The sequence below is a fragment of the Urocitellus parryii genome, chromosome 15 (genome assembly GCF_045843805.1).
Source record: "Urocitellus parryii isolate mUroPar1 chromosome 15, mUroPar1.hap1, whole genome shotgun sequence".
Classification (NCBI taxonomy): Eukaryota; Metazoa; Chordata; class Mammalia; order Rodentia; family Sciuridae; genus Urocitellus; species Urocitellus parryii.
This window is the reverse complement of record NC_135545.1, coordinates 24204685-24227707: the sequence shown is the minus strand read 5'-3', so window position 1 is coordinate 24227707 and position 23023 is coordinate 24204685. Positions and strand designations below refer to the sequence as shown.

Here is a 23023-nt window from a genome sequence, read left to right as displayed (position 1 = left end):
TTCTTATGAGTTGCTGTGGGCAAGTGATGGAGAAGTTAGTAGCATGGCCTGGAATGGCTCTCAGTGGGCTAGGGCCAGCTGACACACGCCACTTAGGTTTCCAAGGAGCCAAACTATCCCCACTCATGCACAGCTGATGTATTTGTGTCTAAATGTGGTTCAGTCAGGGCTCCAGGCCAGCTTCAGGGCAGGAAATAGAATGCCACCTCCATCACTAGGGAAACAATGGTCTGCGTACATGATTTATACAGGGGCCAACAAGAAAGCTCAAAGGGACACTCAGCCAAGGAAGGGAAACCAGAGGACAGCTTGCACAGATCTTATCTTGGGTTCTAACTGTTGATAAGCCACTTAACTGCTCCCGAGTTTAAGTTTATCTGTATATAAGATGGAGGTAACAATATTTACACATCTCACCGGAGACTTATGAAGACAGCATTTCTGGCAGACCACTTGGGATCCATGGATGGAAGGTGGTATGTAAGTGCAGGTGATCAATTTGCTGTGTGTTTGTTTTTAGCAGCACATGAGGGACATGTAGACCCTCCAGGAAACACTTTCTGAGTCTGCTCACAAATAAAAATGAACAGCTTCTTGTTTTGGGGTGCATGGATCTGTCTTTGGTTTATACAGGTTTGAGGGGAATTGCATATGTAATTCAGACTTCAGAAGTGTTTTCCAAAACTATCACTGTGGTTAGTAATATCGGTGCTTAAATCAACTGGAAATGTTGTAACTGGTGATTTTCCCCAAATGTTTGCCAATTTGCTTTCTCAAAAAATCCCCACTTAACTCCATAGTTTATGAGTTGTGTGTGGAGTTTGGAACATTTTTTTCTCCAAGTTGGGTGGAGAATCTATTTAAAAAAACACAAACAGTTGCTCTTTGCCCATGGGATTTGCTATTTCTGAAAAGTCTCTTAAGCTAATACCTAAATGTGGGTATTTTCTGATCATTTGAGACTAAACAATTGCCCTGAGACGTTTCTGTAATATTATTATTATTTTCCGTCAACAAGGTTCCTGAGGGAGTCTTATCGCTATTCTCTGGTGTGAATTATCTGCCTAGAATAATTCTTGTGGGTCTAGGTGAATAGTGACTGTTACAGAAAAAAAAAAAAAAAAAAAAAAAAAAACCTTGTAACACAAATTATACACTTCATTTTTTATTAGAAAAAAAGATAAATAGAAAATAAAAATTAATCCTTAATGCAGAACTAACCATATTGGCATCCATGTACGCTGTAAACAAAAACATAACTCTGTATTTGCTGTTACCGTCCTGCTTTTGGGATGAAGTCTTCACCCACTAGATCTAGGAAGAGTATCACAGATCTTTAGAATCTTGTGCCACAACAGGGAGGGGTCATGCTTCTGTTGCCAGCTGTGTGGTGGTGGATGAGAGCCTCTGAACTTCATGCCCCACTTGTAGGAGAACTTTCAAAGACTTGTTCTCTTAGATGTTTCTCCACTTCCTTAGCACTCATGTGTTTTGGCAACATGGTAGCACACATCCTGGAAGTGATAAACACTTGCTGATTTTGGCTTTGCCTCAATGCTGGTCCCAGCTCTCATAATCCATGAGCACTCTGCTGCCAGGCTCATCTATCCCCCTTTGCTTTTTTAGTTTATGCTAACAGGACACAAGGCATGACTCATAGGCGGTGTAAGGCACACATATTAAAACCTATGGAATTAAAAAATCATATATATGTATGTATATTTTCAGTTGTTGATGGACCTTTATACATTTATTTATATGTGGTGCTGAGAACCAAGCTCAGTGCCTTACATATGCTAGGCAAGCACTCTACCACTGAGCCACAACCCTAGCCCGCCAGCCTATGGAATTTAAATATGAATACCCCCATGCAACAACCACCAGAGATAGAAAACATCTCCAGCATCCCAGAGATAGCTTTGTGTTCCTTCTAAGTCACAATCCCCTTCCCCAGGTAATCATTTCTTTCCATTTCCTAAACTGACTTTATTATGTTACTCCCTACTCAAAAATATTTCATCGGATAGTTGTCCCTCTTACTGCTTTGTGTCTAAATGTCTGCCTAATTTTATCCCTTCATTTTTTTAAGGATCATACCTGCTAAATCAGCTGTGCCTCCACTAACACATCCTGATCTGAGCACAGTCCCTGCACCATCTTACCCACCTGTCATGCTCTACCTGGAGCTTTGTTTGCTCTGTCCTCCCTGAAACTGCCCTTCCTTGGCCTCCCCAAGTCTCACTCATTATTCAAGGCTCAGCTCAAGTTTTATTTCCTCCAAGAAGTCTTCCCCAATTTATTTGTCTCCTCTTACATCCTGAATTACCTGCACCATGTGGCTGTTTCTACAAAGACTTGAGTTCATGCAAGCCAAGCCCAACTGCAGTGCCATTGTTGCTCATGATTCCTGATGACCATTTATACCCTGCAGCAGACATTTTTACAAATTCCCATCCCCCTCCATTGTCTCACATCCTGAGGCTGCTTGAGGACCTGTTTGTCTCCAAACCCTAGACCCTGTTGGGTATCTTGTCTCTCTCCCCTTTTTGCTTCCCTGTTCTTGAGACTTTGTCACCCAGATCAGCAAAGACCTCTTATATAGATACTATATTCCACCTCTGCTATCAGTTGTTCAGATTTAACACCAAAATATCTTGGGATTGGGCCCTTCTCAGAAAGTAGGTGGGTAAATGGAAAGGAGAAAAGTAGAGCAATGAAAATAAAATTCTTTTAATCAAATGTAATGGGGCTAGACACACTTCTAGGTTTACAGTTTTGCCCCAGTCATGTCCTTTGCAGTTAGTGATGGTCCCACTTTCTCTGTTGTTCTGATATATTAACCTCCCTCTCATCCAGACTTTTAGTATTTCTCACAACATAGCAGAGCTCTAAACCCACAAGAGTTAACAGAGTCAAGAGGTTTAAATGAGATTGCAGGTAAAGTGCTTAGCACAAGGTTTGCTCATAGTCAGTCTGAGGAAAAAAAAAAAGCAACCTATTATCAGAAACCCCCAATCTCCTTGATTCCTGTCAGGCAGGACAGGTGGGGTAGTATCCTGTAGCAGTATGTGTGTTGAGGGTAAGGGGGTCTTCCAGAAACCCTCCCTTTTTTGGAGTGAACACAGTGAAGTATATAGAGCTAGACACAAGATTCCAGCTCCCCACTGACTCACTGTGAGCCTCAGTCTCTTCATTAGTCAGATGGGGACCATAACCCACCCTCCTCAGATGAATAGCAACTGTGAGGACACATGTCAAAGCACATTACAGGTGGAAACACCTTGCCAGTGTGCACTGGTAGAAAATTGAGGCATTGTGTTGGCATGAAACTTATTGGCCTTGTTCTAGCTTGCAAATGGAGTTGAGTTTTCTGAATTGGCAGTTGGAAAATGTAGCCCTCTAGAGACAAATTCAAGTTTTAGAAAATAGAAAGTTTCAGTTAGATTGCTTTTGTTTAAATAGATTCTTTTTTAATTTTATTTATTTAATTTTTTTTCTTTTTTAATATTTCTTTTAGTTGTCAATAGACCTTTATTTATTTATATTCAGTGCTGAGAATCAAATGCAGGACCTCACATGTGCTAGGCAAGCGCTCTACCACTGAGCTACAACTCCATCCCCTAAGTTAGATTGCTTTTAATTGTAAGCAGACACTGGAGTCTGGCTTCCCACATTTAAATCCAAGTTCCTTTCTTGCAGGGTGCAGTGGTAGACTCCTGAAATCTAAGCTACTTGGGAGGTTGAGGCAGGAAAGTCTCAAGTTCAAGACCAGCCGGGGCAACTTAGTGAGACCCTGTCTCAAAATAAAAAGGGCTGAGGGTGTAGCTCAGTGGTTGAAATCTCATGGATTCAATCCCCAGTGCCACAAAATCAATCAACCAATCAATCCAGGTTCTTACTTTGTAAAGTGCCTTCATCACTCTAAGCCTCTAAGAACTGTTGTGAGGGGCAAATAAATAATTTATGTAAAAGATGTAGCATAGTGCCTGGCATATAAATGTGCTCGATAAGTATTTACTACCTAATAAGTGGTGTTGTTCAGTAAAGAACTAATGAATGAATGAATGAATGTTGGTCTGGATTTTGGCTCCTAATGGTGCTTTTTGTTCTTTCCTAGTATTTTAAGGTCAATTTTACCTTGCTTTGCTTGGTCAGGGAGAAGTTTGACTAGGTATGTAAGGAAAGAAGAGATGAAATTAAAAGGCTGCAAGGGATAGGACTGCTGAATACAGAAGACAAGGAGATTCTGGGAGCAAACTCACCAGCACCTGAAGGATGGCAGGAGACAGGATTCTGTACAGCTGTCATCTCCCTCTCTGCTTCAGAGAAGCCAACTTTGTTTTTTATTCCTGAGCACAGTTCCTGGATTTGTCCTTAGTAGGACTGTAGCTATTGTTTTAATTCTCTTTCTGGGTGGCCAGCATGAGAGAAGTTGTAGACATTTTACTGTGAAAAAAGCAGCAGGCTGATATCTGAGAGTCCCTGCCCCTGAGGGACCTTGTTTGCTTTATCCTCGATATAAGCCCCTTCCTATTATCCTTAGATAACTGTCAGAACTGAGCCTATGGGGCAGAGGCCAATCTTCTTTCCTCTACTTACCTCCTGACCTCTCAACCCACAGAACAGGGGGATGAATCTATGGTCTCAATGAGGACGACAGTTTTATCTTTGCCACTGCCTTCCTGTGTGACCTTCATAAAGTCTCTTCTCTCTGGTCCTTAGGATCTCTATGTACATGGTAAGGGAAATTACCCTTAGAGTCTCTGAGATCCCTCCTAAAGTGGCAGAATGGTTTATCTGCCCCTTAGGGCTGCGGCGAGTTTTAAATAAGGTATGCCTACTACAGTGCTTAGCACAGAGTCTGGCCATGGTTAGGCTTAGAAAAGTGAGCTGATATCAACAGCCTGACAACCGCCTGTTTACTGGGCCAGCCTCTTCCCTGGTTCTTGTCAGCCATACTAGGTAAGCTGTGGTCCCAAAATGATGTGTTTCTGCCTGTCATCTGTCTGTGTGTGTAGAGCTTAGCCTCCCTCAGGGCACTCTGGGAAGATCTAGCCAGAGGACTCTCCCTGACTTCTAATTTGTGTCCCAGTCCTAGGGACTCTGTACTCCTTGGTAGCTTCCTGAGTAGTTTTATTTGGGGAGGCAGTAGCTAAACTCTTACAGCCTGGAGATGGCTGACTTTAGCCAGAGTGTGAGCAGCCCCATTGAAAAAACACAGGCCTCCTGCCCTTTCTGCTGCCAATGAGGACTTCTGTCTTAAAATAAAGGATTCCCACCTCATCTGGTTCCCTGTCCCAGAATTCTGAGTTTTGAACTCAAGTCAGCTCTGCACCAGGACTCCTTCCCTTTCTTTCTTGGACCACACAGTGTTTGTTTCACAACTAGACACTCTGCTAAGTGATGCAGGAAGTAGGCCTCCAAAGAGGCAGATAGAGTCCAACAAAGCAGATAACCAAGTGAAACCTCTGGATGCCTCTGGGGCCTGGGACAGGGTCAGAGATAAGCGGAAATGCCAGGCTTATCGCTACTGCTTGAGTTCTTCCAGAGAAATCATCCTGGCCGGCCAGCCCACCTCATTCCCAGAGCTCCAGGCAGTTGGGTAGCATCCATCTCCAGGCAGAGTAAACATTGAGTTGGCTCAGCTCTGGGGCCTGCAGGATGGGGACTCTATGCCCCACTCCAGCACTGCACAGTCCCAGCACCAGAGGCCAGCAGCGGGCATCAGATTACACCCAGATATTTGCGGTAAGGGCAGCTCTAAGCTAGCATGCTTTGAAGTAGAAGGCTGAGAAACAATTGGTAAGGTCATGGGACTAAAGGAGCCCTGGTGACAATTGTCCCCCAGACCTAAGGTCCTCTCAAACCAAGAAAGTCAGCAGAAAACTTTGGTTGATGAATATAGTTTTGGGGTGGTCAGATGGGGCCTTTCCCCATGGATTCAGGATATACTGGGCAGACAATGCCCAGTGGCAGCTAACCCCAAAGTTGTCTGCATTGAACTCTGAGGCTCTTGAGATCTTTTTCATTTCTGTTTTCCTTTTTTAAGTAAGCTCAGCTCAGTGCCTCCACACTGGCACCTTCAGAGTGCACATCAGCTAAAGGTGCACACAGGGGATGCAGGGGGGGCCAGACGTTCCCTGCATGCACCATTAGTTGATGTGGCCACTGTTTACTGGGCCAGGTGCTGGATGGTGAGGAGGGGTGTGCTTGTTTAGGACTGGGGTACTGTCCCCCTTCCTCAATAAGGTGACTGAGCACATTGCTGTCTTATTGGGCTGGCCGTGTGGGATGGGAGGTGGAGAGAAGGTGAGATTGATTTTAAGAACAGCAGCTCTAATCTGTACTATTTTCAGGCACTGTGTTAAAGGTTTTACTTACATTTGCACTCAGCCCTGTGGATATTACACTGTTAGGAACCCTCTGTGTGGATCAGGATGGCTGTGTGCAGAGGTGAAGGAATTTCCAGGTATGCATCTAGCTCATACAGCATTTATATAATGTAGGCCAGGGCACCTTTCTTCTAGACACCTGGCTTCCCTCTCTTGGAAATTTCTCATAGTATTAAATATACAAATCAACAAAGTGTACTGTATGTTTAGTAGTTAGATATTCTCCCGGTTCCTGATCCCCAGAGGCAACATGGAGTCTTTTAGCTGTTCCTTCTTTTGATACCCATATTTTTCATATTAATTCTGTATGCAATCTGTGGATTTCCTATTCAGATAAATGAAGACTTAACCTTTTTCATACTTCCCAACTCATAATAGATATGCTATTGTTTTCACTTAATAAGCCATTTACTTTATTATGGTACAAATATTCATTGCAAAATGAATTATTGTGCTTTAATCTTATTTTCTCTTGTAAAAACTCTGATTTTCTTGGAATTTCTAATTCCTTATATTCCTCTTTTGCCCTTTCTGCCATCACCATGCTATGGCTTAGCATTCTCATGTAACTCTCTTGCCAACCCTGTGAAGTGTATTTATCATTATTATTTTCATGTTACAGAATAGGAAGAGCAGACTTGGAAGAAGTTAAGTAAATCCTGGTTATAATTCTAGTGAGGCAGGGGCAGGAGTTAAATTTAGACAGTCTTATTCCAGGCCCCTTGATCTTAACATTTACTACATATATCTTTAGTTATATTGTATACTGATTTTTTTCTTACTTCCTTCTTTTGCTAGAGCACATCCTCAAAGCAGCTTCCTTAGGGTGCATTAAAAAAAAGAAGAAGAAAGAAAAAGTCACATTTTTTATGCCTTTTTTTTTTTCTTTTTACTAGGAGTTTAGCCCAGGGTTGCTACATCTCCAGGCCTTTTTTACTTTTTATTTTTTGGCAGGATCTCACTAAGTTGTGAAGGGCCTTGCTCATTTGCTGAGGCTGGCCTCAAACTTGGGATTTTCCTGTCTCAGTCTCCTGAGTTGCTAGGATTACAGGCATGCCCAGCATTTTTATGCATCTTTTCAAATCATTCTGTCCTCTGACAGTGGTGCAATGTCTTTAAAATTCAGAGGGGAAATATTTTGATAAGAAGTCTGATATTATTCTGATTTCAGTTCTTTTATATTAGTTTTAGGGAAGTTTTTATAATCTTTTCTTTATCCCTTATTCTAAAATTATATATTCTAAAATTACTGTAGTATCTCCTTGATAAATGCCCTCTTCCTCTCTCTTATTTTTATTCCTGAAACTCTAACTTATTAGAAGTGAGACCAGCTGGATCCATAGTCTAACATATTTTCTTATGTTTATATCTTAACTTTTTGTTCTATTTTCTGGGATATTAGGTTATTTCCCAATCCATATTTGGGATTTATGACTCATATTTAATTTCCAAGACCTCTCTTATATTCATTCCATGGTTCTTCTTTCTTCTGTAGCATCCTTTTTTTAATATTTAAAAAATTATTATATATGGACACAATATCTTTATTTTATTTGTTTGTTTTTATATGGTGCTGATATTCAAACCCAGTGCTCTTTTGTGTGAGTGCTCTACCACTGAGCCACACCCCCTGCCAATAGCATCCTCTTTTACTGGATGGAATAGCCTTTCATATTTTTCTGTAACTATAAATAATGACCTTTTTGAAACTTCTATTTCTCATTTTTTTTTGTTTCCTCCAGGATTATGGTTCTGTTTACTTGTCTTGGAATCTTACATCTTGGTTCTTTCTTTTAATACTTGTGATTTTTTTAATCTGTGCATATTTCAGAATAAGGTACTAAAAACTGGATGGGTAGTTGAGGCTTGTTGATTGCTTGGCTTTATTGAGCTTGATCAAGTAGGGAACTCCAGAGGGACCCCCCAGTGCCAGTTCATACAGGTATTGTACATTGGGCCACTGAGCTCCTCCAGAAACAGAGTCTGGTCCTCAGGGGAGTGGGGTGGGTGGGAGTGATTCCTGGCAATGCCCCTTCTGTACAGAGGAGTTGGGAAGGAGGAAGGGACTAGAGGAATATGTCTCAGAGTTGCATTTTTGCTCCTGTTTACTCCACCTGGGTTCTCAAGGTTCACAGACTTCTCTGGGGTTTTACATGGCAAGCTGGCTCTACATTTGTCTGTATTTGCCATGTGCCCAGTGAGGCTGTGATTTTCTTTTTCTGATTTTTCCAGTTACCTCTCCCCTAACAGCTTTCTATCTTCCAGAAATTCACAAATAACACTCATTCAACAAGAACTCCGCTTCCATTCTTTCTCACTGGGGACCTGTATTTATTGTCTTGCTTTACTACCACTTAAATCAGATCTCTTCAAGGGAAGGAGATAAATATGGGAAACCAGTCTTTTACCTGAGTCAGTCTTAATATCACTTTAAAATGAAAATGTTGCACTCTCTTTCACTTCTGCAGCCTCAAGATAGGTCAACAAAAGAGCAGGGAAGAATCTTGGGGTTCACACTAACCCAACCCTGGGGCAAGGAGAGGTTAGCCTTTTTTCCAGGAGTGGATCAGCAGGCCTGCCTTCACCCTGGAGGGACTAAGTGTTAGTGGATTTGATACTCTGTATAAATCCAGCACAGTTGCCTCTTTGGTCTTTCTCTTGCCTAGAGGGTGGAATCCCTCTTTTATCCAGGCAGGCACCATTGTCAGAGTACTTGGTGTGTCCTATACATCAGTGAGAGTTGGAAAGAAGCTGTGCATTAGCCCTCAGGGAACCCAGTGTGCACACACTCATTTCTCCTTGTAGGCTGAGCTGTGAAAGGGATTCAGAGCTGGTTGTCTTGGCTACTCCTTCTCATCAAAGAGGGCTTAAGAGCTTCTGTTGGTGTATTTTAAGCTTCCTCCCAGAAGGTCCCAGAGCTTGCTTCTGGGAATTGCCAGGGTACCCTGCCAAGTACTTTTTTGTTTGTTCTAGCAAAGTCTAGCTGCTGCCCCCTCCCACAGAAATCTCCCATGGTCAGCTAAATCTGGTGCTTCCTGCTGTGGCCCTGTTAATTCATTCCTTCTTTACAGTTGTATTGAATACCTGCCATACATCAGGCACACTGGCATGTCTGAGGATACAAGGCAAGCTGAAGAAGTGCCATTCTGCCCTCAGGGAGCTTCAAGGTGGTCTGGAACAGTGGATGATGGCTGAGGCCCCTTTCTAGTAAATACACTACTACATAAAACTGCTGCTTATGGGAGACCTGGGGTGAATTATTTTGTAACTTGAATCATATCTATCTATCTATCTATCTATCTATCATCTATCTGTCTATCTCTCTATCGAATTTGCTTGTTTCCTTTGGGATTGTTTGGTTTCATCTTTCCAGGTTTTATTAACCCTGGACTTGCAGGTTATTCCAAAGATTTCCAAAGCAGAGATAATGATGCAGCAGCCTGTGGTATGTGTTGGTGGAAACTCTCTGTGCAGACTGGTGAGAACTTTATTTCACAAAAATTAGTGTCACCAACTTAGAAAGAAGCAATGGGGAGGCCTGGGGAGATGGACTTCCAAAGATTTCTTTGGGCCGCCATTTCCCAAAGTTAGATTTAGAGAACACTGGTTCCACAGAGAAGTAGTAAGTCTAAATTATGGAGGAAAAGAGTGGTCCCTGGTCCAATACCGATGCCTTTTCTCTGGAAACAGAGGTCTTAGAAGGGCTAGAGCACGGTATTCTCCAAATTTCATTTTTCAAGGACACTTTGTTTATGTTTTTTAAATTATTATTATTATTTTGGGTACTAGGGATTGAACTTAGGGGTGCTTTCCATGAAGCCACATCCTCAGACCTTTTTATTTATTTTTAAAAATTGAGACCAGTTCTCACTAAATTGCTTGAGTCACTGGGATTAAGCCATCACACTTGGCTGTGTGTGTGTTTTTAATCACAGCAAATAGAGCAGACCAACACTTTTTTGAGTGTGCTCCAGAGTCATTCCACAAATGACATTGAGATATGCCCCCAGAAATGGATTTGGACTTCTATGTAGGCTGCTTCCAGGCAGTTATCTGAGGAGAAGGATGAATAGAGAGGGAGTTGTGGTCAAGCTGCATCTTTATAGCAAGAACATGGTATTGGTAGGTAACTTGTGGCTTAAAATAGCAAAATCATCTGATGGTGCTTTTGTAAATCACATTTCCAGGTCAGAGTATATCATCTTGGCTTTTATTCAAGAGCGGGAAGTTGTGAGGAGCACTAAAGCCCCTCTCTCCCTTGGTGCTTCACTGACCATGGCTGACCTATGCTCAAGGAGGCCTTGTGCTTGGGTGACCTTGTACATATTTCCCTCTCTAGATGAAAAAGGTATAACTCAGACTCCCCTGTGGTGTCCTTTAGACAGTGAATTGGTACCTTGTGCCCCATCTCAGTGACATCCTGAGCAACTCTACGTGTCTGCTTTATTTGTTGATGCTTCTGCAAAAATTTCATTCAAACCAAGGGTTTCTGAGGCTAAAAGATTTGGAAACCAGAGGGAACATAGTCCTCATTGCTCTATAGGGCCCTACTGAATCTTTGTCAGTTAGAAATTGGTACCTGGTACCACATCGTTTTTATTGGGATGTCAGGGAGATCACTGATAAATGTCACCTGAGGAACACAACCTATAGGTTTGCACTTGGGTGAGGAGCCGAGGCCATTTTCCCTCACTTCTATTTTTAGATACAAATGACTAGTGACTAAGAGCCCCATGTAGGGAGGAACCTGCAGATTCATCCTACGAGCAGTCTAAGTACATGTTTTAGGCATTAGTGAAGTAGGAACACCAAAAATGTTTTTAATTTGCAAAATCATCAAAATTTTCATCATGGTAAAAGTCAGAACTTGCTTGAATGGTCTCAGACTTCTTTCTGTTTTGATCTTGCTTTTTACTGTTGAGTTAGATATATGTGTGGCAGGTGGGACCCCATCTCCTCAGGGCCTGGAATCCCTAAAGCTCTCTTGTCAAGTTCATCTGACAGGTACATTACCTAAAGGATCCTTTCAGTCTTTAGCTTCAGTTACACAAACCCCTGCCTGCTCTGGGCAGATTCTTAAAATATTTGCCCGTCAGCAGCCTCTCAGAGAGGAATGTTAAACACTGCCATGATGTCAAAGGGGCCCCAAGGAGAAAGGCCTCTGCCAAACTCAGCCTGTCACAGCCCAAGGCTGAGTGGGAGATAAGCAAGGCAAAAGCACAGAGAAAACCTGGTCCTCTGGGCTCCCCAAACAGCCCAGGCAGTCCAAGCAGGTTGGTGCTACAGGGCAAGGCTGTCAGCTACCAAGGACAATGAACTTCCAGAAACTACTGCTGAAGTGAGAACTAGCGGTCTGTGGCCCTTCCATTTCCTCATCCTTGCCCTTGTCAAGCCTGAGTTGGGATGTCAGGAGCCTCCAAGGAGAGTTTGGGACCAGTGTTGGGCAAGGCCTGCTTAACCACCATGGACAGAAAGCTTAACATGCTGAATGAGAAGGTTGACAAACTCCTGCATTTCCAAGAAGATGTCACAGAGAAACTACAGTGTGTGTGCCAAGGCATGGGCCACCTAGAGCAAGGCCTGCACCGGCTGGAGGCCTTCCAAGGGTTGGGCCCAGGGGCGGCTGATAGTGCCCCTCCAGCTGACACTCAGGCTGGGTGGACTGAGGTCCTAGAGCTGGTGAGGGCTGTGCGACAGGATGGTGCCCAGCATGGTGCCAAACTTGAAGCTCTCTTCAGAATGGTGGTGGCTGTGGACAGGGCCATCGCTTTGGTGGGGGCTGTGTTCCAGAACTCAAAGGTGGTGGATTTCATCATGCAAGGGAGCATTCCTTGGAGAAAAGGCAGCCTGGTTGACAGCCACGAGGAGGTTGGTTCCTGCTTCCTTTCCCTGGCTGGAAGGGAAGCCTGGGCACTGGTGGGGAGACTGGCCAGGCAGCTAGGGTTTGGAGAGTTGGAGAGATGGTGTCCCTTTCTTGTGCCTCAGGTGTGTTGCATTGACTGGGGAAAGGAGAGTTAGAACCATAGAGGTCATGGATAGATTTCTGGTCAGACTACTGAGTGCTGCTCTCCCAGGGAAAGGCAGAAGCAGCGCCCTAGCCAAGACTGTGGGACCTTGGGCAGTTCCAAGCAATCCAGAGGTCAGGGACAAATTGGCAGTTAGGGAGTGAAGGTCATTAAGCTTCTGTACTTTCTCATGCACTTATTTTCTCTTTGGGCCTCTTTCTGCTCCTCACCTGGGATGGAAACAGGTGGGTAGTGCTTAGTTTCCTATGACAGGCCCTACTCAAAAACCCATCCCCCCTTCCTGTCCCCAACTGTGTGTTTTGTCCCAGAGTAGGTGGAGTGTGCAGCTGCCTGTGGGGATATGAGTGTTGACAGTGACCTATGGGGGACAACAGGCAGGGGCTGGAGCCTGGGGGTGGAGGGTGGCATTTCTGGGAGTGGCTGTTCCCAAGGGTTGCATAATCAAACCTGCTGGTTAATGGAAGCTCGGTTTCTGGTGGGGGGTGTAGGAGGGAGTGGAGGGGTGAGGTGTGCAGAGGGGACACCCTATTTGGGCACATGAGGATCAGCCACTGAGACAGCCTGGAGCCAGGGGATGAGTTGGGGTCTAAAAGGGTTTGCGCTTGACCCTGTTGGCTACTAAGGCTGACACAGGAGGATAGGAAGGTACCTTCCTTCACAGCCCAGCCAGGGCAGGGCTCACCCAGCTGATCCCTTCCCCTCTGTACCCTGCAGCCCCTCCCAGAGCTTGCCCATCCCCCAGCTTTCTGCTGTCTGCCCTGGACTTTCCCTGAGAGCCTGACCTGTAGGGGAGATCAGATCCCTGCAGTGGCCCTTGCCACTGATAACCAACCTTGGCTTTAAAAAAGAAAATCTATTAATCTAATAAAATAAACTTTATTAATAGTTTCAAAAGGAAAATTACTATGTACATGGTAAGCAAAACATGATATTCAAGTCCCTGGGTTCAATCCCCAGCACACCAACTCCCCACCCCCTCAAAATCCAAGCCAAACCAAACCAACCAACCAACCAAACAAACAAACAAACAAACAGACAAACATAACAAAAACTGGAGACAACTCATATAGTATAAAGAGTGTATATTTACCTCCTATTCAATCTCCTAGTCCCCAGAACAACTCCTCTCACCTCTGTAAGCAATCGCAAGTACCAGTTTCTTTTGAATCCTTTTAGATATGGGGTCTGCCTATAAACCTCACCTTTAGTTTTTTGTTTTATTTTCTCCCAAATGTTATTCACTTTGTTCTGGCCTTGATATATTAAATACATTAAATCTTAATGTATTTTATTTAATGTAATGTTCACATTAAATCTTAATGTAATTGGGGCATTGTTTTGTATCTAAGCCTAGAAAATTTCCTTGTGCTTGTTTCTTAAAGTTGCAGAGTACTCCATTTTGGAGGGATATATCTTAATTTGTTAACTGGTCCTATATCCTTTTTTCTGATTTTTAACTATGATAAATAATGATGTAGTGACTATCCATAGATGTATGTCTTTGAATACAAGTGGTGTGAGTTTATTGGTATGATACACTGCTAGTAGTGAAGGATAAATTTGTATCAATAAAGTCAAACTGATCTTCAAAGAATTTATTCTAATTTAGTCTTAGGTCTGGGGATATAGTTCAGTTGGTAGAATGCTTATCTCACATGCACAAGGACGTGGGTTCAATCCCCAGCACCACCAAAAAACAAACAAAAACCAACAATTTAGTCTTTTCCCATAACATATGGGAATGCTTATTGATGCTACATTGGCTAATACAGCATATTACCCAACTTTTTGATTGTTTTTCTATTGAATAAAAAAAATCAGATTTTTAAAATATTTTTTTAGTTGAGGATGGACATAATACATTTATTTATTTGTTTGTTTGTTTGTTTGTTTGTTTATTTATTGTGCTGAGGATCGAACCTGCCAGGAAAATGCTGTACCACTGAGCCACAACTCCCAGCCCCCCAAATGAGATCTTACTGTGCACATGTTTTTGGATATTTTAGTATGAAAAACTTCAGGTATTTATAAAAATAGAGATTATTATAGTCATCTCTTAGTATCCATGAGGGATTGGTTCCAGGAACCTCTTGGAAAACAAAATCTTCAGACGCTCAACTCTCTTATATAAAATAACATAATATTTGCATATAACCTATGTATATCCTCTTGTATTCTTTAAATCATCTCAAGATTACTTATAATACTTAATAAGTGCTATTTAAATAGTTGTTATACTATCTGGTTTAGTTGTTATACTATCTGGTTTAAAGAAACAAGGATATAGGACCAGTTAATAATAATGACAAGAAAAAAATATCTGTACCTGTTCAATACAGATGCAAATTTTTCCTGAATATTTTCAATATGAGTTTGGTTAAGTGTTCATAGTAGAACCCATGGATACAGAAGACCAGCTGGGTAATGACCTGTGAGTTCATCTCTTGGCTTCAGCCATCAATAGGAAATCAGTGTTAGTTCATGGATTCCCCACCCATTTTCTCTCTCCAGATTACTTTTTCTCTTTTTTAGTTTTTATATTTTTGGTTATGGACAAACCTTTAATTTTATTTTATATGGTGCTGAGAATCAAACCCAGTGACTTACACATACTAGGCAAGCGCTCTACCACTGAGCCACAACCCCAGCCCCTCCAGATTACTTTTGAAGCAAATATGAGACATTGAACGATGTCTTTCATAAATGTTTCAGCATTTATATCTAAAAGATAAGGATTATTTTAAAAGCATACTTACAATACTATACTTTGAATACTGACTTTGGTAGTATTACCAAAGTCAGTATTCAAAGACCCCTGATTACATTACAATTTTTTTAAAATATTTTATTTTTCAGTTGTAGTTGAACATAATACCTTTATTTTATTTATTTATTTTTATGTGTTACTGAGGATCGAACCCAGGGCCTGGCACATGATAGGCGAGCACTCTACCACTGAATAACCCCAACCCAGATTATATTATAATTTTAAATTTTTAGTGGTTTATTTGAAGCATATTCAAGAAAAGTGATTGGTTATATGTCTCTTAAAGCTAACTGTTCTTTTTGAATTCATAAAATGATTTCAAACTTTTTATTAAGAAGAATTTCAAACATAACCAAAAGTAGACAGAATGTTTTATCTTGTGGTTTTATTCTATATTTATTTTACTAAAAGAGTGAACATTGTTCTTATGTTTAAAAACCTTGTATTTTCAGTGAAATGCCTGTTCATGTCCTTTTCCTTCTTTTCTATTTTGTTTTTCTGCCTTTTTATTATTGATTTACATGTTGCAAATATTTAGTCATTTCTGGATGGGGGGATGTTACAGAATTTTTTTCTAACTTCTTGCAACATTTGTCTTTATTGCCCCATTGGCTCTAGATTGATCTCTCTCTGATCCTTGTATTTAATACACATATTAATAACTATCTACAAATGTAGGTCCAGCCTCCCAATGTGAATGTCAGCTACTGATCAGTCCATTGCCCTGAAGCTTCTACTTACCAGGGGTGGTCTTACAGGAAGTGTTTGGACAGTGAACAGAGACATATAGCTATTGTCAGTGCTGACAACTGCATTATGGAGACTTTCTGAAGACCCTCTTTGTGTTTCCTAAGAGCCTAGGAGCATAGTAATCATATGTGGAATTGAATTAAATCCTGGCATTGGCTGTTAAATTTGAAAATTATGCCAGGACTTTGTAAAGGTCTTCCACAAATCTTTTGAAGTTCTCAGTAGCACTTCATTTGATTGTAGCAATGAATTAGATTATTACTAGAAGCCAGGTGCTCTCTCAGGGAAGACAGCTTCAGGCTCAGCCAGAAGTATTCCTGAATCACATGGTCAAGCTGTTCATATGCTTCAGTTCCCTAGAATGGTACCTGAGGTCGCTAATGTTTTTTTCTGGTTGAACAGACAAGGTAGGGACCAGAAGGTTGAGTCCTAAAGACAGAAGCCAGCTGTGGTTGTATGTGTGTGGGTGCAGTTGCATGCGCACATGTTTGCCTACGCTAAAGACGGAGGGAGGGAGGACGATTTGAGCCCAACAAGGTCTGCCAAAGGACAGTGTGTACAGGTCTCTTTCTATTGGTGGGGTGAAACAAGAGGAGATCTGTGATAATGCCTCTAGTTTCCCCAGCTACATGGGTGTTAGGACAGAGTCTGTAGAAAAGGGATAAGGAGAGTTATCTGCTCAGCAGAGGTTCTGGGCCACATTGATGACGTTGGTGATGATTGTAATAGCAGCTTAGCAATTTTTTTATTAAGTGCTTACCACATGTCAGGTGCTGGGCTATGTGCTTACCATTAAAAGGACAAAACTTGGTGTCCTGAAATCCTGAAGGGATGAACAGGTAACAGAATTGAGAGAAGTGGGTTCAGTATAGGAAAAACAGTGGAACCAACACTTAGCCTAAGAGCAGGGAGACATTTGGAAGAGTTAGAGGGAATTGCCTGTGCCAGTTTTTGCCCTTTGGGCCTAGAGTTGCCAGATCTTCCAATATTTTTTAAAAGAAGCTGGAAACCTAGAATTTTTTTCTAATCAGTTTTATTAAGGCATAATAATTAAATAATAATTATTTTATTAGGGTAGAATAAACTTACACACACAAACTATGCACAGTTTAAATATACAGTTCAACAAATATATCTACCAAGGAAACCACCTCTACTATCAAAATATAGACCAGTTGGGCTGATTATAGCTCAGTGGTAGAAAGCTTACCTAGCATGTATAAGGTCCTGGGTTCAAATCTAGCACTGTGGGAGAAAAATAAATGAATAAAACAGTGTGCATGTACGTGTATATGTATGTGAAACAATTTTATCAACTCTAAAGGAATCCTACATAGTTTTAATTAGATTAAATGTTAGAAACAAAAAGAATTTTTTAAAATCAGGAATTGAACCCACATCCCCAGTCCTCTTTATTTTGAGAAAGGGTCTTGCTAAATTGGTGAGGGCCTCTTTTTTTTTTTTAACATTTATGTTTTAGTTGTAGTTTTATTTTATTTTATTTATTTATGTTTATTTTTTTATTTTATTTATTTATGTTTATGTGGTACTGAAGATCGAATCCAGGGCCTCGCAAGTGGGGTTGCCACTGAGCCACAACCCCAACCCCTGGTGAGGGTCTCTTTAAATTGCTGATATTGGCCTTGAACTTGAGATCCTCCTGCCTTAGCTTCCCAAGTCCCTGGGATTATAGGCATGTAGCACCGCACTTGGCTTAAATTAAAAAAATTTAAATGCTGCACAAACCAAATGTATCCTGAGCAGTTTTTGACCTCTGAGCTTCCAGTTAAGAACCTCCAAGGCAGGGAAGACCCTTTAGTAGAGTGTCTTGTGCCTCATGGCACAACCCAGGCTATGACCAGGGCTGTGACCTGTACCAGGAGTCATATTAGGGACTTGTCAATCAGTGGTTCCAATTCCCTGAAAGCACCAGGTGGGCCTGTCAAGAGGTCAGAGCATGTAGAAATATTCGCTTGAGAGCTCATGGCTGGACTGTGCTGCAGGCTGTTTCAGAACTGCAAACATAGGGGCCCCATGCACTGGTCTTGGGCAGACTTCAGATATAAGGAAAAGCTGCAGGGAGTGCTTCTGGGCCAGGACCAACCATCCTTATACAATGTGTCATTTGACATGATGGCTCTTTGGCTCAGGCAGGACGGAATCACTAGAACTACTGAGCAATGCTATGTATTGATCACACTTCTCCAATATTCCACAAATTAACTCCCCTAATCCTCCCTGACTCTCTGAAGCAGATAATATCCCCATTTTACAGATGAGAAAAGTGAGATGCAGAGAAGTTAAGGAGCACAGCCAAGTGGTGAAGATGGGGTTCAAATCCAGCAAATCTACTTTGAGAGTCTGTGTTCCTGCTCCTAGAGAGGGGGATGGGGATGACCGTGGGACTTAACCACCCAGTCCCCAGGCAGATTCACTGTGGTGCTCCCCCCCCCCCCCCCCCGCCACTAAGCATGGGTTTGACTTTAGAACCCAACCTAAACCAACACTGTACTAGCCAGAAACAATTGATCTGAATTGATGTTTTAAGTTTATTTCTATCCTTGGTCTAAGTCCTTTGAGGTTTGGTCTATTTAAAACCCTCGGCCAAGGGTTGGGGGTTGGGCCCACCCCTCACTACCAATATAGCGAAGTCTTAAAAAAAGACTGGATTTGAAACTAAACTCCTCCTCTTTTAAATTTCATGACCTTGGGAAGGCTTCAGTGTCCTTATCTCTAAAATGATGATAAGCAGTATTCTAAGATTACTGTGAGACTATGCCAAATAACCTTAGTACCCTGTACTTTATCTTAAGTACATGGTAGGTGGTTAATAAAAGTTTGTGGCCTGAATGAGGATGTTGATGATAATGATGATGGTTTTTATGATTATTATTTTAGAACAAAGAGCAAGTGGAAGAGAAGGGAACAAAACCGAAGCATGCATTGAGTACCAGAGGTGTGCAAGCTGACATCAGGGGGCCTTGGGAAGGTAAGTGGGCCCATTTGCTTCCTCCCACAATTGAACACACAGTGTGTTCATAATGAAAATATTGACAGTATCACCCACATTGTGATTCCTGAGAAACTGTTGAAGCTGTTTTGTATTATTCACAGTTCTTTGTCATTCATATATATATGTAATTTATACACACACACACACACACACACACATACACATATCCCACTACATATGGATATAGTCAATTGAAATAGGTTTTATTTATTTTTTTGGTGCCAGGGATTAAACCCAGGGGTGTTCAACCACAGATCCACATTCACATGTCCCCAGGCTATTTTTTATCTTTTTATTTTGAAACAGTGTGTTGCCAAGTTGCTTAGGGTCTTGAACTTGCTATCCTCCTGCTTCAGCCTACCAAGACGCTGGATATATAGGCGTGTGCTACCACACCCAGCTCAATTGTAATGTTTTGACTTGGAGCTGGGTGTGGTGGCACTTGCCTGTTGTCCCAGCTACTTGGGTAGCTGAGGCAGAAGGAGAGGCTTGTGCCCAGAAGTTTGGGATCAGACTGGGTAAAATAAGCAAAATAAAAATGAAATCACTTTTTAAAAATTGAAATCACTCCTATCTGTGTACTGTACCACCAACTTGATAATCAGGTTTTTAAAATTTCATTTTGCATTAAATTTTTATGGATTGCTTTTTTAAAAGTTCCATTTTCTTTAGAAAATCCCATAATATTTACATGGTTTCAAAGTCGAATCAACATAACAATGTATATTGAGAGAATTTTGGTTTTTACTTTTGTTCTTAAACATTGTTTTCTTCCTCTATACATAATTGTTTAAAAATCTTTTATCTTGGGCTGGGGTTGTGGCTCAGTGGTATAGTGCTCACCTGGCATGTGCGAAGCCCTGGGCTCAATCCTCAGCACCGCATAGAAATAAATAAATTAAATAAAGGTATTGTGTCCAATTACAACTAACTAACTAACTAACTAAATATTTTTAAAAAATCTTTTTTCTTTTGAACTCGGATTTATTTAGACCACATTGCAAGTGCGCACACACACACACACATACACACACACACACACAATCACCCATACACAAACACATTCTCCCTTGGGTAAAAAGACTTCCCTACACACTGTTCTCCACCTTGCTTCTTTTTACTTTCAGAACATCCTAAGATTACTCCCTAGCTTTTTGTTGTTGGTGGTAGTGGTGCAACACTCCATTGTGTGGATGTTCCATGGTTCACACAACCTCCTGATGGTCTTTATCTCCAGCCTTCGGCTAGACTGAATGGCCTGGTGCACATACTTTGCAATGTCTTTGTGACAGACACCTCCAAATGGGACTATATCTTTACCCTGCCTGTTTTCCTGTAGAGAGCCAGAAGGCCGACCTGTCAGAGGGGACAGTGGAGAGGCTGCCCTCCTTCAGCACTTCAGGAATGGGTGCTGACCTCGTCTCCCAGGCAGGGGCCTCAGCTGGGCAGGTGGATGGGGTTCTTGGCCCAGGCCAGGTACCTCTTGGCCACCTGCTGCTGCCCACAGAGGTTGAAGCCAAAGATCCTGAGACATCCAGTGAGAACCCTGGGACTTGCCTGGAATTGTCTGCAGCATCTAAAAGGGTCATCGAGGCCCCCACCAGCCAGGATGTGACACCAAGTACAGGACAAGGAACATCATCCAGCAAGCTTGATCCTCAGTCCTCAGAAGAAGTCTTATGGTTGACTTCAGGGCCCAGTTCTGAGCCCCCAAGGGCACCAGCTCTCTCCAGGGCAGCTCACAGTGGTGGAGAATCTCCGCTAAGGTAAGGGTTGCTCTTCTGTGCTGGGCAGCGGGTAGAATTAACTACAGTCCCTCAGAGGCAGCATGGCAATGGGCCAGTAATGCATGCTGAATGACCACTGTATGCCTAGAGCTAGACTAGCTTGCTGAGGGGAAGACCCTGTGTTTTTTGGAAGATTAAAGCACCGGTTGTCACTTGCTGCCCCCTACAGTTATCTGGAGATTTAAAAAATACCAACACCCAGAAATTCTGAGTCAATGATTCTGGAATGAGTCTTAGACATGGTTTTTGTTTTAATTTGTTCTTTTTAGCTATACATGACAGTAGAGTGTTTTTTCTTTTACATATTATTATTCATACATGGAGCATAACTTATTTTAATTAGGATCCCATTCTTGTGGTTGTACATGGTGTGGAGTTAAACTAGTTGTGTATTCATATACGAACATATGAAAGTTAAGTCCAATTCATTCTGTCTTTCCTGTTCCTTTCAGTCTCCTTTGTCTAATCCAGTGAACTTCTATTTCTCTCTCCCCTTCCTTATTGTGTTTTAGCATCTACATATCAGAAAGCACTTTCGGCTTTGTGTTTTTTTTGATTGGTTTATTTCACTTAGCACGATAGTCTCCAGATCCATTCATTTACCGACAAATGCCATAATTCCATTCTTCTTTATGGCTGAGTAATATTCCAGTGTGTGTGTGTGTGTGTGTGTGTGTGTGTGTGTGTGTGTGAGAGAGAGAGAGAGAGAGAGATATTCTTTATCCATTCATCTGTTTAAGGGCACCTAGGTTGGTTCATAGCTTAGCTGTTGTGAATTGAGCTGCTATAAATATTGAAGTGGCTGTGTCATTGTAGTATGCTGATTTCAAGTCCTTTGGGTATCTACCAAGGAGTGGGATAACGGAGTCAAATAGTGGTTCCATTCCAAGTTTTCTGAGGAATCTCCATACTACTTTCCAAAGTGGTTGCACCAATTTGCAGTCCCACCAGCAATGTATGAGTGTACCTTTTCCCCCACATCCTTGCCAACATTTATTGTTGGCCATTCTGACTGGAGTGAGATTAAATCTCAATGTAGTTTTAATTTGCATTTCTCTAATTGCTGGGGATGTTTAACATTTTTTTTCATATATTAACTGATTGTATTTCTTCTTCTGTGAAGTGCCTATTCAGTTCCTTTGCCCATTTATTAATTGGGTTATTTGTTTCTTTGGTGTTAGGTTTTTTGAGTTCTTTTTTTTTTTTTTTTTTGGTACTGGGGATTGAACTCAGGAGCACTTGACCACTGAGCCACATCCCCAGCCCTATTTTGTATTTTATTTAGAGACAGAGTCTCCCTGAGTTGCGTAGCACCTTGCTTTTGCTGAGGTTGGCTTTGAACTCTCAATCCTCCTGCCTCAGCCTCCAGAGCTGCTGGCTTGAGTTCTTTATATGTCCTGGAGATTAATGCCCTGAGGTACAGGTGGTAAAGATTTTCTCCCATTCTGAAGGTTCTCTCTTCATGTTCTTGATTGTTTCCTTTGCTATTGAGAAGCTTTTTATTTTGATACCATCACATTTATTGATTTCTTGATTTTACTTCTTGCACTTTAGGAGTATCATTAAGGATTTCACTTCCTAAGCTGACATAATGGAGATTTAGGCATACATTTTCTTCTAGTAGTTGCAGAGTCTCTGGTCTAATAACTAGGTCCTTGATCCACTTTGAGTTGAGTTTTGTACAGGGTGAGAGAGAGGGGTTTAATTTAATTTTGTTACATATGGATTTCCAGTTTTTGCAGAACCATTAAAAAATGTTGAAAAGTCTATCTTTTCAAATGTTGAAAAGTCTATCAAAGCAGGCTGTCAACCCAGAGGCTTTCAGAAGGATTATGGAAGGGGTTTCATAGGTGGAGTTATGGCAGCCACCCTGACCCTTAGAACATGGCCTCTGACCATGCTCAGCAGTCAGTGTGGGAGAATAAAGAACCTGCTGACTCCCAACCCCTGCCCCAGGCCTGTATTTGTCACCTTTGTGGGATGGCACATTCACATCCCCCAGCAGCCTCTTCTGGGCATTGCAAGTTTCTCTCAGATGAACTTCATCCCTTTGTGATTGCCCTGGGCTGCCCTGACCTAAAACTGAGACCCCAAGGCCTGGCCCAGGGAGGAAGCCTGGTTTGTGTTTGCTGTGGTGACTGGCAGAGAAGTCCAGATCATTTGTCTGCTTTTGTTCTGGAAGGAAATGGGAGCTTCCCAGGAGACCTGACAGCCCCAGGGAGGGATTCCAGGCAGGCATTCCTGGATTCAGGCCAGGGCCGTAAATATGGTATCTGGGGCTGGGGGTG

At 42.0% G+C, this 23023-nt stretch overlaps 1 protein-coding gene across 3 annotated transcripts in view; it reads left to right on the top strand.

Moving 5' to 3' along the window:
* The first annotated feature begins 225 nt into the window (after positions 1-225).
* Positions 226-23023, top strand: part of Mylk3 (myosin light chain kinase 3) — a 45827-nt gene continuing 23029 nt past the window's right edge. The window contains exons 1-3 of one of the 3 annotated variants that reach the window (XM_077793009.1): positions 226-480; positions 18834-18924; positions 20288-20714. In XM_077793009.1, the coding sequence (XP_077649135.1) occupies positions 427-480; positions 18834-18924; positions 20288-20714 (572 nt within the window). In that variant the 5' untranslated portion in view covers positions 226-426. Of the gene's footprint in view, positions 491-11795; positions 12261-18833; positions 18925-20287; positions 20715-23023 lie in introns of those variants that run through there. The other 2 variants (XM_077793010.1, XM_077793008.1) reach the window with 2 other exon arrangements.